Genomic DNA, 20,603 nt, shown 5'->3' on the forward strand with positions numbered 1-20,603 from the left:
AATCAATTCACTTCTCTTACTAGCTCTGCTTTGCAATAAAATAAATAAATAAATAAATAAATAAAACCCACACCATTGGTACAAAGCAAGCCCATTCACTTTTTTATGCTGATCAGAGAATTACAATGGTTTCTCATGTGATAAAAATGTGCGATTCGTGATTAAATATTTTAATCACTTGACAGCACTAATTCTTCTTCTTCTTATTATTATTATTAGAGACACTACATGCTGAATTCAGAAACAAGGTAAATAATAACGAATGTGAGCTGTAGATATTTATGCTCAAATCCACTCAAAGTAGGGGGCGGGGCACCATCACGCTGTGTCAAGACAAGTCATAATTCTTTGCGGGCGCGGGCGGGAGCAGGACTGCATAATGCGGGCGCGGGCAGGACTGAAAAATCCGACCCGCGCAGACCTCTAACCTGTGGTTCTTAAAGTTGGGCCAGTGATTTTAATTTATTTTTTAAATGTTAAAGAGGTGGAGCACACTATCAAAAGAGCCAAATGAAAAGACTATATTAAGATGTGTAGTTACAAAAGCAAAAAAAAAGTACTGCTGCTACCTTAAAACATTTCACAACACCAATTAGTTAATGTACTTTTTAAGAAAAAAATTATTAGGCATTGTAGGAAAATAATCAACGATTATTTTCCTACAATCCAACAAAATCCTACTGTGACTCTTACCACCATGAAATGTCTGGTGGTCGTTTGCTTCTCTGAATGTAGCCAGCCAGCCCGAATAGTTCACACGGACATGTTGACACGCTTTTTCTGGGCGGCACGGTGGTGTAGTGGTTAGCATTGTCACCTCACAGCAAGAAGGTTCTGGGGTTTGAGCCAAGTGGCTGACGGGGGCTTTTCTGTGTGGAGTTTGCACGTTCTGCCTGTGTCTGCATGGGTTTCCTCCGGGTGCTCCAGTTTTCCCCACAGTTCAAAAACATGCAGTTAGGTTAACATGGGGTGGCCTTGAGCAAGGCACCTACCCCACAACTGTTCCTCGGACACTGTAGCATAGCTGTCCACTGCTCTGGGCATGTCTGTTCACTGCTTCAGATGGGTTAAATGCAGAGGATGAATTTCACTGTGCTTGAGTGTGCATTTGACAAAGACTTCTAAAATTATGAAATTATTTGATTGTTCTCCTACGACAGCATGTGATTTTGATGCTTCAAACTTTTTATCCATTTATAGTTGCATTTGTTGTTAAGCATGTGTGAAACAATCTCCTGTTATCAGCTATAAAACAGTCACTCACCAACCTCACTTTTTTCCTTTCTTTTGTAATTTTCTCTAAAAAGAACAAATTTTGTTGCAGAGATAAACTGGAAAAAACATGAAGTCCTCTGTTCTGAAGACTTTCTTGCACCAGTAAACTTGTTACAAAGTCTTGACAATACAAACTCTTTCAAGCAAAATTTAAATAAACATAGCCTTAAAGAAAACTTCACCACATTAAAGATGATATCTTCTTTGTTAAATAATATCTATGAGTGATTCCACGCTTATGGGTACTAAAATGGGGACATGAACTTATTTTTAAAAATTCACCTAAAACCATTTCTTTTTTTACCATCAGGTCACAAAACATGTAATCTTTAATGAATGATATGTTAAAAGATAACTTTAATTTTCTGAGATGTAATAGCATATTTATATGCCAAAGTCAGAACGTAACAGAAGTGTTGTGGACATATATATTCTCAATTTTAACAATGTAGAATTACTTTTTGAAACATAGGAAGGTGATGTTTTAGCAAATATAATTAATAAACATGTGTAGTAGAATAAACATACACATTCTTTCAATAAGATTAACATGGTATATAGTTAGATTGTAATTAATTTGTAACAGACGCGAGATGGACAATCGTAACAGAAGTAATGTAACAGACATCATTTTGGAACTCATAGGCTTGACTTTGGCATATAAATATGTTTTTATTACATCTCAGAAAATTAAAGTTATCTTTTAACATATCATTCATTAAAGATTACTGCGGCAGCGGGGGCGTGGTCAAGCACCGGTCTGTGACAGGAGGGCGGAGTTGGGGAAGGTAAGTGGCAGAATCGCTTCACCTGAGTGTCATTAACCTGTGTTTTGTGTGTTCTCCCCAGTAAACCGCCCTATTTAAGGAGGGAGAGCGAGAGCAGAGGGGGAACCGGACGAGACGCTGTGTGTGTGTCTCTCTCTCGCGCTAGTGAAAACTGTTTGCAACTCTGAAAAGTGTGGCAATAAAGCCGGTTAACAAACCTGATCTCTGTCCTGCCGTCCTCTGTGCTCCACCCACACGCGATTCACGCTACAGTGGTGCCGAAACCCGGGACCGTGGAGCACCTGTCCTGCAGCCCCATGGAATCCTCCCCGTTCGCGGACTTGGTCCACGCCCTCGCCACGGCCCAGCAGAGCCAGCACCAGGCGCTCGTTACACTCCGGAAGGAGCAGGAGCGCCGCTTCGAAGCCCTGGTACTGGCTCAACAGGAAGACCGCGAGGCGTTCCGGCGCCTCCTCGCGTCGGCGGGGTCCACCAGCGACCCGGCCGCGGGCCCATCTCCCATCACTTTGACTAAGATGGGCCCGCAGGACGACCCCGAGGCGTTCATCGCATTATTCGAACAGGTCGCCGAAGCCTCGGGGTGGCCGATGGAACAGCGCGCGGCGCGCCTCCTCCCCCTCCTGACGGGAGAGGCGCAGCTAGCCGCATTACAGCTCCCCGCCGACCACCGGCTGGCCTACGCCGACCTTCGCCGGGCTGTCCTCCAGCGCGTGGGGCGCACGCCGGAGCAGCAGCGCCAGCGCTTCCGCGCGCTGCGAATGGAGGAAGTCGGCAGCCCGTTTGCGTTCGGCCAGCAGCTCCGGGACGCCTGCTGGCGGTGGCTGAGGGCCGAAGATCGCGACGCCGAGGGGATCATCGACCAGGTGGCGCTGGAGCAGTTCGTCGCCCGCCTACCCGCCGGAACCGCGGAGTGGGTCCAGTGCCACCGCCCGGCGTCGCTGGATCAGGCCGTAGGACTGGCGGAGGATCATCTGGCGGCTGTCCCGGCGGCAGGACAACGGATGTCTTCTTCTCTCTCTCTCTCTCTCTCTCTCTTCCCCCTCCTCCCGTGTCCCGTCCTCGCCCCATTCCCCCACCACGGAGGCGGGGGCCGGCCCCACCCCAGCCGGCCCGCCGCACCCGTGGTGCCCTCCCGTTTCTCCCTTCTATGTCTGTCTCTCCCCCCCCTCAGGTGAGTGACCCCCAGTCCACAGCTGCAGAGGGGAGGCCCGGGCCGGTTTGCTGGCGCTGCGGGGAACCGGGCCACCTGCAGCAACAGTGTGCCGCGATGGAGGTGGGGGCGGTGGTGCGGATCCCCGACGCGCCAGAGGCTGCCCTCGATCAGGCCGGAGCATATCGCATACCGGTAAGTGTACAAGGGGCGACCTATCAGGCGTTGGTGGATTCGGGTTGCAACCAGACCTCGATCCGCCAAAGCCTGGTGCAAGACGAGGCATTGGGGGGAGCACAAGGGGTGAAGGTGTTGTGTGTGCACGGGGATGTCCACTGCTACCCGTTGGTGTCGGTCCACATACATTTCAGAGGGGACAAATCTATAGTGAAGGCGGCGGTTAATCCTCGCCTTACCCACTCTTTAATCTTGGGGACTGATTGGCCGGGATTCCGGGGGTTGATGGCACACCTAGTAAAGAGTGGGTCCTGCCGGTTAGCCGGGGGGGGTCCCGGTGTCGTTTTGGCTGGGGCTGCGGTCGCAGGGCCGTCTACGTCATCTCCGCGACAGAGTGAGGGGCCCCCGGCTCCTCCTCTTTCTATTGGGGAATCCCTCGCGGATTTCCCACTGGAACAATCGCGAGACGAAACTCTGCGACACGCGTTTGACCAAGTGAGAGTAATCGATGGTCAAACGCTCCAGCCGAATGCCACCCCGACCTTCCCCTATTTTTCCATTTTAAAAGATAGGTTATACCGAGTGACGCAGGACACTCAGACGAAGGAGCGTGTCACCCAGTTGTTAATTCCAAAGAGCCGTCGGGAATTGGTATTCCAGGCGGCTCACTTTAATCCCATGGCGGGACACCTCGGGCAGGATAAAACACTCGCCCGGATAATGGCCCGATTCTATTGGCCGGGGATTCGCGGCGACGTCCGTAAGTGGTGTACGGCGTGCCGCGAATGTCAGTTAGTAAACCCAGCGGCCATTCCAAAAGCGCCCTTGCGCCCCCTACCATTAATCGAGACCCCGTTTGAACGAATTGGGATGGATCTCGTCGGGCCATTAGATCGGTCAACACGAGGGTACCGCTTTATATTGGTTCTGGTGGACTATGCAACGCGATACCCGGAAGCGGTGCCTCTTCGCAATATCTCCGCACGTAGTATTGCAGAGGCTCTCTTCCACGTCATCTCCCGGGTCGGAATCCCGAAAGAGATTCTGACTGATCAAGGCACCTCGTTTATGTCACGAACACTGGCCGAACTGTATGGGCTACTGGGTATTAAGCCGATCCGCACCAGCGTGTATCACCCACAAACGGACGGTTTAGTCGAACGGTTCAACCGCACCCTCAAGAATATTATCAAAAAATTCGTAAGTGAGGACGCACGTAACTGGGATAAGTGGCTCGAACCCTTGTTGTTTGCAGTGCGAGAGGTCCCCCAAGCCTCCACGGGGTTCTCCCCATTTGAATTACTGTATGGGCGTAAGCCGCGCGGCATCTTAGATGTACTGCGGGAAAATTGGGAGGAGGGACCTTCGCAGAGCAAAAATGAAATTCAATACGTTATGGATCTGCGCGCAAAACTCCACACGCTCACCCACTTAACTCAGGAGAATTTGCGGCAGGCCCAGGAACGGCAAACCCGCCTGTACAACAAGGGCACGCGCCTTAGAGAGTTCACTCCGGGAGATAAGGTACTCGTCCTGTTGCCCACGTCGAGCTCCAAATTAATCGCCAAGTGGCAAGGGCCCTTTGAGGTCACACGGCGAGTCGGGGATGTCGACTATGAGGTTAGGCGAACGGACAGGGAGGGGGCGCTACAGATCTACCACCTCAATCTGCTGAAGCTCTGGAATGAGGAGGTCCCCGTGGCGTTGGTGTCGGTAGTTCCGGAGAAGGCGGAGCTGGGGCCGGAGATCCAAAAAGGGTCATTGGCATCTCGCACCTCTCCGGTCCCCTGTGGAGACCACCTCTCCCCGACCCAACTCACGGAGGTCGCCCAGTTGCAGGCCGAGTTTTCGGATGTGTTCTCGCCCCGGCCCGGACGCACCAACCTCATAGAACACCACATAGAGACGCCCCCGGGGGTGGTAGTGCGTAGCCGACCTTATAGATTACCCGAACACAAAAAAAAGGTGGTTCGGGAAGAACTTCAGGCCATGCTCGAAATGGGCATCGTCGAGGAGTCCCACAGTGACTGGAGCAGCCCGGTGGTCTTGGTTCCCAAGGCCGACGGCTCGGTCCGGTTCTGCGTGGACTATAGAAAAGTCAATGCGGTGTCTAAATTCGACGCGTACCCAATGCCTCGTATTGATGAGCTGCTTGATCGACTAGGCACGGCTCGCTTTTACTCGACACTGGATTTGACGAAGGGATATTGGCAGATCCCCTTGACTCCATTATCCCGGGAAAAAACGGCCTTTTCCACACCGTTCGGCTTACACCAGTTCGTCACACTTCCGTTTGGGCTGTTTGGGGCGCCCGCTACGTTTCAGCGGCTGATGGACCGGATCCTCCGGCCCCACGCCACCTATGCGGCCGCTTATTTAGACGACATCATTATTTATAGTAATGACTGGCAGCGGCACCTGCAACACCTGAGGGCCGTCCTTAGGTCGCTGAGGCGGGCGGGGCTCACTGCCAACCCGAAGAAGTGTGCGATTGGGCGGGTGGAAGTACGGTATCTGGGCTTCCACTTGGGTAACGGGCAGGTGCGTCCCCAAATTAATAAGACAGCAGCGATTGCGGCCTGCCCGAGACCCAAGACCAAAAAGGGGGTGAGACAGTTCCTGGGGCTGGCTGGCTATTATCGTAGGTTCATACCTAATTATTCGGACGTCACCAGCCCGCTGACTGACCTCACTAAAAAGGGGGTGCCAGACCCGGTCCAGTGGACGGAGCAGTGCCAGCGGGCTTTCTCTGAGGTAAAGGCTGCACTGTGTGGGGGGCCACTTTTGCACTCCCCTGACTTCTCTCTCCCCTTTTTGTTGCAGACGGATGCGTCGGACAGAGGGCTGGGGGCCGTTTTGTCCCAGCAGGTGGGGGGAGAGGACCGCCCAGTGTTGTACATCAGCCGGAAGCTGTCAGTGCGTGAGGGGCGCTACAGCACTATCGAGAAGGAGTGCCTGGCCATCAAGTGGGCGGTCCTCGCCCTCCGTTACTACCTGCTGGGGCGCTCTTTCACCCTCTGTTCGGACCACGCGCCCCTCCAGTGGCTCCACCGCATGAAGGATGCCAACGCGCGGATCACCCGTTGGTATCTGGCGCTCCAACCTTTCAACTTCAAGGTGGTCCACAGGCCGGGGGCGCAGATGGTCGTGGCGGACTTCCTCTCCCGTCAAGGGGGGGGGGGGAGTCGGCTGCGGGCCGGACGGGCGCCCGGCCTGAGTCGGGCGGTGGGGGTATGTGGCAGCGGGGGCGTGGTCAAGCACCGGTCTGTGACAGGAGGGCGGAGTTGGGGAAGGTAAGTGGCAGAATCGCTTCACCTGAGTGTCATTAACCTGTGTTTTGTGTGTTCTCCCCAGTAAACCGCCCTATTTAAGGAGGGAGAGCGAGAGCAGAGGGGGAACCGGACGAGACGCTGTGTGTGTGTCTCTCTCTCGCGCTAGTGAAAACTGTTTGCAACTCTGAAAAGTGTGGCAATAAAGCCGGTTAACAAACCTGATCTCTGTCCTGCCGTCCTCTGTGCTCCACCCACACGCGATTCACGCTACAATTACATGTTTTGTGACCTGATGGTAAAAAAAGAAATGGTTTTAGGTGAATAAAGTTCATGTCCCCATTTCAGTACCCATAAGCGTGGAATCACTCATATATTTTTAGATTATGTGGTGTGCCCACTATACTTACTCCAGAAATGATATTAGAACTGATGAATTAATATAAACCTGTGATTTTAATTAGTGTCAGACTGCAAGCACTCACAGATGTAAGTGCAGGGGAAACCAGGGATGCAAACAGGAAGCCTAGGGCAGGCGTGCAGGCCTCAGTATGACTGGGTAAACACAGAACGATACTTTGCGCTGAAGGTGTGAGAGAGAGGCTTAAGTAGCATTGCTGATTAACAATCAGGTGAACTTAGTAGGAAGGCGACAGGGGGCACTGTAAACTTTGGGTGTTGTAGTCTTGGGAAGCCATGTTTGTAGTTTGGTTAGAGTTTTGACTCACAACGGCATTACTGACAGAACCCCCCCGGAGGAGCTCCCTCTGGGAGCTATACTCTTCTTGGGATGTCATCTTCCCCTTGGTGCAGGTTTGTCAGGGTGCTGGGTGTGAAATTCCTGTGTCAACAGAGTATCCAGAATGTCTTTGGCTTCCACCCAGCTATGTTCCTCTGGTCCATAGCCTTCCTACTCTACCAGGTATTCCGACTATCCTCTTCTAGAATCAAGGATTCTGTTTACCTGGTAGATGGGTTCTCCCTCAAGACTCAGAGGCTGGTGTCCTTGGACGAGAACATTCAGCAAGTGGACCTTGAATGGCGGGTTTCAGACATGACATATGGAATGTAGGACCTATGCGACTGTGCGCTTTAGTCTGTAGGAGAACTCATTGATGTGACAGAGCACCTTGTATGGGCTGATATAGCGTGCCTGTAGCTTCTTGCATGAATTGGGTTCTTTGAGGTCACATGTGGAGACCCATACTCTGTCGCCTGGTAAAAATTCCGAATTGTTTGTCGGTGTACTCTTTGTACTTGGCGTTCACCGCCTCAATACACTGGTGAACCTCCTTCCATACTGCTTGGCTTCTGGAGAACCAATCCTCCACCGCTTGTACCTGTGCTGGTGAGTCATCCCATGGGAACAGGGTGGTTGGTAGCCAAGTATGCACTGGAAAGGCATTGACTGTGTAGCTGAGTGCTTGCGTGAATTTTGTGCATACTTGGCCCATGGGATGAAGTGAGACCAGTCCCCCGGTTCCTCATGCAGAGGATTCTTAAGAAACAACCAATCTCCTGGTTGGCTCATTCCACCTGGCCGTTGGACTGTGGATGGTATCCAGGCATGAGGCTTACTGAGACTCTAAGACGTTCCATGAAACAAGTCCATAGCTGTGATATAAACTGGGGACCACGGTCGCAGACAATATCCTCAAGGATAGCAAAGTATCTGAATACATTCTGAAATAACAGTTCCACCATCTGAAAAGCAGTATGAATGCCTGGTAAGAGATTAAGTTTCAGAGCCTTCGAAAATCAGTCCACAGTAACCATGACGGTTGTATTACCCTGCGATGGTGGTAGGTCAGTGAAAGTCAATGGCCAGGTGGGACCATGGTCTCTGAGGTACAGGGAGGGGACACAGCTTACCAGAGGGAGGGGTTCATGGAACCTTTGTCTGGGCGCATTCTGAGCAGGAGGTGATGAAGTAGTTGATTTTGGTCTGCATCCTCTCCCACCAGTACTTACTCCTTAACATTTGGTAATTTCTTTGACTACTAGGGTGACCTGTGGCAGGAGATGCATGTGCCCATGTGATGAGTTCACTTTGAAGGGCATGTATAGCAGGTCAGGAGGACAGTTCTCTGGGTGCCTTTGAGGTTGGGAGGCTCTTATCTCTTTATCCAAGTCCCAGGTGATTGTCTGAATGAAGCATTCTGGTGCAAGAACAGGATGAGGTTCAGGGTTACGAGGTGCCAGGCTGAAGGTTTGGGACAGAGCATCTGCCTTAGTGTTCTTTGACCCAGGATAAAAGGAGATTGTGAAATCAAATCTTGTGAAGAAAAGGGCCCATCGGGCTTGACATGGGTTCAATCTCTTTGCCTTTGAGATATTCTAAGTTCTTGTGGTCAGTTAGTATCACGAAGGGGTGTGTATCTCCCTTTAACCAGTGCCTCCATTCCTCAAGGGCGAGTTTGATGACTAGTAGCTCACGATTCTCAACGTCATAGTTCCTCTCAGCGGATGAGTGCTTTTTTGAAAAGAAAGCCACAGGGTGAAGCTTGGGTTTCTGGCCAAAGTGCTGGGATAGTACTCCTCCCACTCCAGTTAGAGCCCTGCACTCCCGCGGGAGTCCCGCGGGACCCACCGCAAAGCAGTGCGGCGCGGGACAAATTTTGAAAGCTCATTGCGGGTGGGAGTGCACAATGCGGGCGCGGGCGGGAGAGGTGATAAGCTGCAGTCCCGCTAACTAAAAACGTGTTTAAAATGAAATTTATAAATTTATGTCTATCATATATAATTTGTGCTGGATATTTTATTTGGCATTAATAAAAACATTTTAAGATGCCTAAATTTGCGGATGTGGTTGTGGCAGCGGGGGCGTGGCCAAGCAGCAGTCTGTGAATGGAGGGCGGGGTCGGGGAAGGTAAGTGGCTAGGTCATTACACCTGATGTCAATTTGTGTGTGTGTGTGTGTGTGTGTGTGTGTGTGTGTGTGTTTGTTGCAGGGATGGAGTATAAAGGGAGGGGGAGAGGAGAGAAGAGGGATTCGCTCCCCGACCACAACACTGTGTGTGTGTGTGTGTGTGAGAGAGAGAGAGAGAGAGAGAGTGAACGAAAGAAAGCTGAAAAGCTCAATAAAGTGAGTGGTGTGCGTCCCGGGTTTCAGCACCACTGTAGTAATCCCCGATGTGGGTGGAGCACAGAAGCACGGCAGGCGAGAGTTCGTGTTCACACCCACTCACTTTATTGAGCTTTTCAGCTTTCTGTCTTTCACTCGTTCACTCACTCTCACACACACACACACACACACACACACGTGTTGTGGTCAGGGAGCGAATCCCTCTTCGCTCCTCTCCCCCTCCCTTTATACTCCATCCCTGCAACAAACAAACACACACAAATTGACATCAGGTGTAATGACCTAGCCACTTACCTTCCCCGACCCCGTTCTCCATTCACGGACTGCTGCTTGGCCACACCCCTGCTGCCACAGTGGTCTAATCTTGCGTGCGTTTCCGATTCCTTTCCGCTCTTCCGTGTTTGAGATCTCCGATCATGGCAGAAGAGCAGAGCTCCTCTAGTGAAGCTCACAATGGGTATCTCTGTAAAGCCTCAGCTGCGCATGCCGCCTGGCATCGCGCACCCTCGCTACGTGCACTAGGTGAAGGATCGGTCAGTGGAGAGCTCAGCTAAGCATGTTTAATTCCCCAAGCCAATGACAAGAACTTTCGTGAGAAATAACACGAACGTCTGCATCATGCGGGATTTGCGGGTGGGAGCGGGACTGAAAATCATAATTCTTTGCGGGAGCGGGACTGCACAATGCGGGACTGAAAATTCTGTCCTGCGCAGACCTCTAACTCCAGTCTCTGAGGCATCCACCTCGACTGTAACTAGCTTGGTTGGGTCAGGATGTTGCAGGATTGGAGCAGAGGCGAATGCAGTCTTGAGTCGGCAGAAGTCTTCCTCAGCTGCGGGGTTGCAGTGAAGACGTTTGGGTCCTTCCTTAAGCAAGGTGGTTAAGGGAGCCACAATGGTGCTAAAACCTCTGATAAAGTGTAGATAGAAGTTAACGAAATCTAGAAAACGTTGAAGCTCCTTCACATACGTGGGTACTGGCCAAGACGTGACGGCAGACACCTTGGAGGAATCCATGCTGACTCTTTCTGCACTGATCACGTACCCCAGAAACAAAATCTGACGTAAATGGAACTCACATTTCTCAGCGTTAACGTACCGGTAGAGGTGATTACTGAGTAGATGCTTAAGAACTAACCTGACGTGTTCCATGTAACTTGCTTCATCAGGAGAGTAGATCAGGATGTCATCACTGTATGTGGTTACAAACTTCCCCAGCATGTCCCGGAGCATATCGTTTATTAGGCATTGGAAGATGCTTGGCGCTGAAGAAAGGCCACATGACATGATCCGGTACTCAAAATGGCTGGTGGTGGTGCTGAAAGCAGTCTTCCATTCGCCGCCCACTCGGATTCTGATTAGGTTGTATGCACTGTGCGAGTCAAGTTTAGAGAAGATTCTTGCAGAACGTAGTTGTTCTAATGCAGAGGGAACCAGTGGAAGAGGATATGGGTACTTTACAGATATTGAGTTAGTCCTCTGAAGTCTATGCAAGGTCAAAGGCCTCCTCCCTTCTACTCCACAAAGAAGAATCCTGCAGAGGCAGGTAACTTGGAGGGATGAATGTAACCCTGTTTGAGCGTTTCCTGGATGTACTCCTCCATGGCAGCTTGTTCCTTCTGGGAAAGAGGGTAGATGCGGCTGCATGGAAGTGACATACGTGGGAGGAGAGCGATGGCGCAATTGTAAAGGCAGTGTGGTGGTAGGCCACAAGCCTTACCCTTATTAAAAACCTCCTTCAGGTCAGAATAACATTCAGGTACATTGTCCACTGAATCTGGTTGAGGACTTTCGACAGAAGTAGCCAAAATACAGAGCTGTGGACGTAACAAATAGTTCTGGAAGCATGTGGGGGACCATTGGAGGATTTCCTTGTTCTGCCAAAATATCAGTGGGTTGTGGAGCTGTAACCATGGGTAACCCAGGATGATGATGTGGTTAACTGTAGAAGTCACAAAGCGTGAAATGAGTTCTGAATGGAGAGCTCCTACTTGAATACGAACGCGAGTGGTTCTAGTAGTGACAAGACCATCTTCTATTGGTCCTCCATCGATGGTCCTGATGCTGAGTGGACTCTGCAGAGAGGTTGTGGGCAGACCAAACTGTCGATGAAGTTCCTCTCCGCCCCGGAGTCAACAAAGGCAGATAACACGTGGGTCGAGGCTGGCAGTTTCAACAACACAGGTACTTTAAAATGATTGTGAGTTAAAAGTTTCTCACCGGACTCACACAGTCAGGAGCAGGCTCAGCGGTGTTGTTGTGAGTTGCACAGACTGGACACTGTGTGATATGATGGTTTGAACTCCCACAATAGAAACATAGCCCCTCGTGTTGCCTTCTCTCTCATTCAGAGTGTTTCTGTCTAGTTTGCAAAACCTCTATGGGTGTGGACACATCAGCTGATGGAGCTGGTCTAGTGTCCTCCTTGAGAGAGGACTGGTTGGAAAGAACATGAGATGTTCATCTCTACAAGCCAGTTCACTCAATATTTTGGGACGAAGACCTTGGCAAAACACCGCCTTCAGAGCTGGCTCATTCCATCCACTCGTGGCTGCAAGAGTTCTGAAGTCCAGCGTATACTCGGCTACTCCTCTTGCACTTTGGATAATGGTGAGTAGACTTTCACCGACTTTTATCCCTTCAGGTTCATAACCAAACTCATTTGAATTGTTCTAGAAAACGCTCATATGAGGTTGTATGCTCCTCTCTACTCTTCCATACCACGCTAGCACACTGTAGCGCCCTACTGGTGAGGAACAAGAGAAACTTTGATCTTATGTTTGTCTGAGAGGTTTGGCATGGTAGCGAAGTACATGGAGCACTGAAGCAGAAATCCCTTACAGTTAAGGACATCAGCGGCATATTTCTCAGGAGTTGGGAGAAGCTGCATGGGATTTGAAGAGGCATCAGAGCGCATTAGGAGGGCCTGCAACATCACAGCTGCTAACTGTGCCATCCTGGTGTTGAGGTCAGTGAGCATTGGTTGATGTTCTCCTAAGAGGCATCCCTGAGCATTTAAAGCTCTTTGTTTCACCTCCTCCGCTACATCCATTTTGAGGTGAAGTATCCTGTCAGACTGCAGGCACTCACGGATGTACGTAAGTACAGGGGAGATCAGGGATGCAAACAGGAAGCATACCCAAATCAGATAGCAAACTCGAAGTCAGAAAGCAGGCAGGGTTGGTCGGTTAGTCAATCAGCAAACAGAATAGTAGAGGGCAGACTAGAGAGTGAAACAGGTAAATATAACAAAGGGCCAAGAAACTAGAGGCAGGCAAGAAAGGCTCAGTATGACTGGGTAAACACAGGACAATACTTACACTGAAGGTGTGTGTGAGAGAGGCTTAAGTAGCATTGCTGATTAACAGTTAATGACTATCAGGTGAACTTAATAGGAAGGAGACAGGGGGCACTGTGAACTTTGGGTGTTGTAGTCTTGGGAAGCCATGTTTGTAGTTCAGTTAGTTTTGACTCTCAATGCCATTACTGACAATTAGAGCTGACACTGTTGTCAGAGCTGCTGTTCTAGAATATTAATCAACACCTAATGAACAATCAGTTTTACGAGCAGCACTGTGGCATAATAAAGTGTATGTTACAAAATGTGTCTTGAATGAGCCTTAAAATACACTATGTCATGCTCTTTTAAGGGTTTGGAATGCTCTGTATATCAACACAAAAAACTCTAGATAGTATTGTCAAAATGTCTGAAAAGACTTTCTACTGAAGCAAAGCTAAATGGCAAACCAGTTCCCAACATCACTTCGAATTATACTTATTCTATTTTCGTAACATACTATCACTATATACTGATCAAACAGGATGACTGGTGCTGTTAAATCATTTGTACTCACAACAAAACTTATTTCAAATCTATTTATCTAATCTTTTTCATATTGCAAGAATTGTAACTCAATTTACAAATATATCACGAATTCCTGTTTATGGTGAACTTATGAGCCTACTTTGGCTGGTGATAGCACATTTCTTACTTGAGTATTCTGTTAAAACTGGGAGCAAAACAATGTCAGGAAAGGAAAGTATTATTCTGATTACGCAGCACTGGTTTATACTGTCAAGCCTGGCTTTTTGTTATCCTTTTCCCCCACCCAAATCACGCATTTGTGGTGCTTTTCTGCAGATCTGCATTTTTCATATCTACTGTATTTCCTGTTTACTTAATAACTGTACAGATACTGTATCAGATACTGACTCAGGAATTAGAGACGGTCTGATAAGCCTACATTGAGACACTTTTTTTTTAAACACTTACTGTACTTCAAGTACAGCTGTATAATGTTCTTTGACTGTTCTTTTGCTTAATAATTTAGATGTCTCTTCTCCATACATTCATAAATTCATTCACACCTCGGGACTATTTAGGGTTGTCAATTCACTGGCGTGTGCTTGCGAGGTGGGAAGAAATGGAGGGAGCCCATATCTGAAAAACCACTGTAGAAGTTAGTAAAGAGAAAGTTGAGTTAAATTTGAGAAAAAAAAAGTTTTGGTGTATAATGTTACTGATGTGGCGGCATGGTGGTGCAGTGGTTAGTACTGTTGCCTCACAGCAAGATGGTTCTGGGTTCGAACCTTATGACCGACAGGGGCCTTTCTGTGCAGAGTTTGCATGTTCTCCCTGTGTCTTTGTGGGTTTCCTTCCACAGTCCAAAAGCATGCATTAGGTCAACTGGCTCCTCTAAATTGCCCACAGGTGTGAATGTGAGTGTAAATGATTTGTGTCTACCGTATGTGAACCTTCTTAGATGTTACTGATGAAAATATGTTATGGATATGACATAAGTAGTAGTCCTTTAGTAACTGTGAAGAGCACAAGGCTGCCTCATATTTTTAAAGGTTTCATACTGAAATAAGAATAAAGAATAAACTAAAAATTAAACCAAAATCTCCTTTATGCCCATTTCTACTTCAGCCTTGCTGATGAAGATCACTTGATCCTGTATTTGAAACAAACGATGACTTGGTCAAGGATGCTGTTTGGTACAGTAAATCCCTCATATCCGATGGACGCATCACATATGACACATGAAACACGTTTCCTTACAAATCAGTTAAATATAGGCCCAAGTTGGGAATTTACTTTGGGCTCATTATGTTTTTCATGATAAGTTGGATATTTGCAGAGAATAAACTACTGTACATATATTTTCTCTACAAATTGACCTGCTCTCACTAAATTGTCCAGTTTGCCTGGCTTTAAAAGATTTAAAAATGAGCAAGGATGTGAATATATTGTGGTTTGACAGGGCTAAAGGGATAATCTGTTGCTACTGAAAACCTCACATGTAACTTGTATCTGTATAAGTCAAGTCTAACATTCATCTATATGTAGCAGATACCTCTGAATTCTGCTAATTGTCACTTTCATTTGGTGTTTTGCTGAACCTCGCATAGCGGTCAGCTGACTAGTATGGATTTCCTAACAGACATGGCAGAGGAAATCCGTCCATTTTTCCTGTCAGGAAGAGATTGTTTACTTGTTCTCCTCTCTTTCGAAATGGTGCGTGGTCAGTTAGAGAACCTCCCTTGCTCAACAGGAACAGACTGACACCTCATTCCCCAAAAACAAGAAGAATGCTACAGAACTCAGTGGACATGAAAGAGTGAAACTACTCCATCTTGCCTCATAACGCATGGTTTAAGGGAGGTTCAGGTGGATTTTTTCATGCATGCTTATCTTTGAGGATTTTAGGAGTGCCCAAGTGCCCTTGAAATCAGAAAGCAGCCATGCGTTATCTCTTCATTTTAGGACTCATAGTGCTGGAAAGTTTACAAATTGAGGTAAGTTGTTTTGAAGTTATAGTCTCTTTTGGATTCCTTGCAGTTTCTAGGCAACACATTGCTAGATATTTTCCCTTAATATCCCACTGTAACTTCAAATCTTAGACATCAGTTGGTTTTCAGTGCACAGCATGTTCTCATGATCTGATTTGGTGATTTTGTTTAAGGCCAGCTCGAATCGCTGCGATGAGCCACGCACTGTCCGCCACTCCACCCTGTGTACATCTTGTGCTGCTGCACCTGCTATCGTCTGCCCACAAGGCTTCAAGAAGACTTTGACTGATGCTGAGTGCCGGTAAATGACAACCTCTTATCCAGTTTGTACAGGAAATAATATGCAAGAGTTTTGCTATAACACTACCAGCTGTAATGTTCAGATGTGGATTTGAGCTAAGCTCTGTAGGAAAGAAATCCTGGGCGTATCATAATTATAATGCAAAGTAAAGTTTTTGTGATTTTGTAATACAATACAAATTGACAGTTCAATGATAAAGTAAAAACAACTTTCCTCTTACTAACAATGCAGTCAATAAGCCAAAACGTGTTTGTTCTCTGACGTTTGCTTCTCTACTGTATTGTTTTCTGCTGTTCTGTACTGTAGTTACAAGCCTAATTTTGCTTACAAGTAACAAAATGTAACAACTTTTGCACGTTAGTGCCAGCTGCATGCCTAAATCATTACACACTTGCCTCAGACTGCAATTAATTTTTCAGTTATTAAATGAACTTGTTTATGTGGTTCCTGACACTGTACGGCACACTGTTATCTCTTAAAAAAAGTCAAAAGAATATTGCTAAGATACAAACACTAATATTGTTGAAGTTGAATCATACTGTATCAGCCATCAAACAGAGCATCAGGCAGGAAGGGGAATTGTACAAAAATATTTCCTATAGATGATACAAATTTTTTTTAAAAAATACAGACTTCTGCAATTTTATGAAATGTTTCATATTTATGTATAAACTGAATTACTGAGTCAAAGGATATCTTCTGGGTGGCACGGTGGTGTAGTGGATAGTGCTGTCGCCTCACAGCAAGAAGGTCTGGGTTAGAGCCCCGTGGCCGACGAGGGCCTTTCTGTGCGGAGTTTGCATGTTCCGGTGTGCTCTGTTTTCCCCCACAGTCCAAAGACATGCAGGTTAGGTTAACTGGTGACTCTAAATTGACCGTAGGTGTGAATGGTTGTCTGTGTCTCTGTGTCAGCCCTGTGATGACCTGGCGACTTGTCCAGGGTGTACCCCGCCTTTCGCCCGTAGTCAGCTGGGATAGGCTCCAGCTTGCCTGCGACCCTGTAGAACAGGATAAAGCGGCTAGAGATAATGAGATGAGATGAGGATATCTTCTGAGGTGAGTGTGTGATTATTTTATCATGCAGTCTGTAGTATGTTAACTACATTAGCCTTGTAGCTATAATACAGAACTAATGAAGACAACTTTGGACACAAAGATATGTTCTGACCGATAGGTGTCGTTCATTTAAGTTCTTCCTTTAGTTCTCCTGATTATTTGGATCATGCACTGAATAAAATGTCTATATCTTGAATTTATCTTGTATTTCCTATTTTAAGATTCTAATAAACTAAATATATGATTATTAAGCCTATTTCTATTCATTGTAACTAATGCTTGAAACAGTCTTATTGTACTGGCGGATTTTTTTTTTTCAAAGAAGCAAAACTATCAGACAACAGAATAAGAAAATGTAAAGTTTGAAATGCTTTACAAAAAGCATCTAAAACAGACTGAATTATATTGTCTTTGATTTATAATAATCTCATAACAAGAAATATGAGATAAATGTGCCTGTATTCAAGATTTCATTTGCATAGTGCATATTTTGCACTGCATGTATTGGATTAGGATTTTTGAAATTTCTGTCTTGCTTTAGTCTGAGTATATTGTGTCTGATTTCTCAGCTACACGGTGCAAATTGGTGATCATCTAGTGGAGCTGCCTGGCTGCTCTCGCTCCTGTGAGAAAGTCACTCTCATCAAGCGATGCTGTCCTGGCTTCTTTGGGTCTCTGTGTTCACGTGAGTTTGATACATGGTACTGATCCAATTCTGCTTTAAATGTTATCTACCTTCTTCATATTGCCGCAGTGAACTGCATTAACGCAATGTTTTATCTGTTCAGCGTGTCCTAGTGTGTCAGAGAAAGTATGTAACTGGCATGGTACCTGCATGGAAGGTGAATCAGGAAATGGCACCTGTGTGTGTGAGGTAATTTATAAAACATTTTTTACTTACAGTAACATTCTTTTCTGGATGATATTAAGATAAAAATGTGCTCAAAAGTAATAAACACAAAAGACATATTTTGGGCCTATAATAATTAGAGATGAGCGAGTACAGCACTATCTGTATCTTAGTCCGGGAGCCATGGGGTCGGACCCGGAATTTTTGGTTAAAGTTTTTTTTTTTGCTTTATCTTATAGATTTGAGGTAGCTCTTCAAGATTTAAGAGGGTGCCCGGTGATATCCCTTGGGCAATTTAATATATTAACCCTTTAATGCCCTATATGCCCAAATAATGGAAGAAAATACAAAAAAAATATAATATCAGTGTAAATACTGATATTAAATGCACCAAGTTGGCTGTATCTGATAGGTATTCACATTTTTCTCTATATTTGTCATTCAAATACATCAAATGTGGATTAATTAACCCTTTCATAACTTTTCCAAATTAGCGATTTTTATACAAGTATTACATAAACTCTACAGTTAATACAAAATAATGATCAATATCTATGTAAGAACTATACAGCATGCAAAAGAACTATATACAGCATGCGCACACACACACACACACACACACACACACACACACACACACACACACACACACTAATGACCAATAACTATGTAAAAGAACTATATACAGCATGCATACACTCACACCAATGATCCACTATGTAAACGAACTATATACAGCATGTATACACTCACACCAGTGATCCACTATGTAAAAGAACTACAGCATGCAATAGAACTATATACAGCATGCATACACTCACACCAGTGATCCACTATGTAAAAGAACTACTGTACATACAGCATGAAATAGAAATATATACAGCATGCATATACATTCACACCAGTGATCCACTATGTAAAAGAACTATATACAGCATGCAATATAACTATATACAGCATGCATATACACTCACACCAGTGATCCACTATGTAAAACTACAGTATGCAATATATCAAGCATGCAAAATGGCATATACAGCATGCGCACACACACACAAGAATAGCAAAAGATACTGATTTTCAATTAACCAAATTGGCTGTACAGTATTCACGCTTTACTGTCATTCAAATTAGTCAAACGTGTAATTGACCCTTTCATAAATTTGCAAAATTAACAATTTTGATACAAGAACTACAGTACATAAAGCATGTACGTGCATGCATGCATGCACACGCACACACATACACATGCACACACACTAATGAGCAATAATTATGTAAAATAATTACATACAGTATGCAAACACACACACAAAACACAAAAACTATTTAAGGAAAGAACTAAGAGTTCAGATGAAAAAAAAACCCTCTAAACCCTTTGCCATTGCTTAGTGTCTGTAAAAATATGCTTATGTACTGGATGCCAGCTAGTACAGAGGAGAATGTTAAGTAAACCTTACTGCCCAACGTTTTAAAAGTCGTGCTAGTCAGTGGACTGGCTAGTGCACATGACTCTCAGTCCACAAGCAGTGTGGTTTGGAGTGGGGGTGAGGGTAAGGTTAACAGACTTTTGAGATGATAATCGGGGACAATGCCCTGAATTTTACTAGGGAACCAGGGACATTACTATTTCAACAGTCAATATCGTTAAAATAAGCAATCTATTAGCTTAATGTATTAGCTTAAAAAAATCAGTGACTAGCATTTACTAGGTGAGAGTTGGGTGCGCTAGCCAGTGTTGTGAAACTATGGGTCTAGTTCACTGGTGAGCAGTGAGTACATGTCACTGCTCTTTCATGATTACAGTCAAATAGTTTCTCTGCTTAGCTTATGCGTGCTGTGATCTTTTGGGGGCAGTGTGATTGACAGAGTTAGCAAGATAGCTACACAAGTTGGCTTGAATTAGCTAATTGTGTCCCTCATATGCCCCTGCAGAAGTAAACACAAGGATGACAATGGAGTGTATGCCTAATAATTTAAGGCTCGCATTAACAACCAAAGTAATAGAGTAATAAAGGGCTTTTTGGTATAAGCCCCGCCCCCAATTGCATGGCCACACCCCCAACCATGGCTGGAACCCCACCCCCAGGCCTTAAACTCATCCTATTATGTTAACAAACACAAAAATAAGTATGATATATAGACTTTGGTGAACATAAAGTGAAGAATGTCAAAATGTCAGAATTTAGGCTATGACTGCAGCACATCCAACAATAAAGGGCCAATATCCGGAATTGCCCAAGGGATATCACCGGGCACCCTCTCTTATCTTAATGAGTAGACCTTGGACAACAACAAACAGCAAAAAAAAAAACTTTAACCGACGAAGCCAGGTTCAGCCAAATTTGGGCCTTTGGCTCCCGGACAATCTGTTAACCATATGAATTATCTGTATCCGTACTCTGAATGGGCGGGGCATAACCCGGAAGTGGGCGGGATTTAACCCGGAAGTGGGTCTGGTTGTCGTCTTCTTCTTCAGGATATAATGGCGGCTTGGACACCATCCGGTGTATTACCGCCACCTACAGGATAATTAAGTCCACTACTAGTCCATCAGTCTCTTGGATTCTGGTGTAAAGGCCAGAGGATTTAAAAAATCTAACTAGACTGGATGTAACTTTAGAATCCTTCAGTTGAAGCAGAACAGGGAGGGAAACAGTAGTAACACCCAAGCCAGACAAGTCGTTAAAAAACGTACGTCTAGACTCACAATATTGCACACACACTAATAAAACATGAGAAACTGTCTCAGGAACTCTGCACACTTCGCATAATCCGTCTCTGTGTTTATGAATCAGATGTAACGTAGAGTTTAGGGTGCAATGCCCCAATCTGAGATGGGTCAGCACCACTTTTTGAG

General features: G+C 46.2%; 1 protein-coding gene across 6 annotated transcripts in view; it reads left to right on the plus strand.

The window, feature by feature from the left end:
- Positions 1-15,116: 15,116 nt before the first annotated feature.
- The window catches only part of stab1 (stabilin 1), a 403,938-nt gene continuing 398,451 nt past the window's right edge, over positions 15,117-20,603 (plus strand). For 5 of the 6 annotated variants that reach the window (XM_060910924.1, XM_060910926.1, XM_060910928.1 and 2 more), the window contains exons 1-4: positions 15,120-15,542; positions 15,710-15,837; positions 17,463-17,578; positions 17,682-17,767. In XM_060910924.1, the coding sequence (XP_060766907.1) occupies positions 15,489-15,542; positions 15,710-15,837; positions 17,463-17,578; positions 17,682-17,767 (384 nt within the window). In that variant the 5' untranslated portion in view covers positions 15,120-15,488. Of the gene's footprint in view, positions 15,543-15,709; positions 15,838-17,462; positions 17,579-17,681; positions 17,768-20,603 lie in introns of all 6 variants that reach the window. The other variant, XR_009651684.1, reaches the window with a different exon arrangement.

The sequence above is a fragment of the Neoarius graeffei genome, chromosome 26 (assembly GCF_027579695.1).
Source record: "Neoarius graeffei isolate fNeoGra1 chromosome 26, fNeoGra1.pri, whole genome shotgun sequence".
NCBI classification, from domain to species: domain Eukaryota; kingdom Metazoa; phylum Chordata; class Actinopteri; order Siluriformes; family Ariidae; genus Neoarius; species Neoarius graeffei.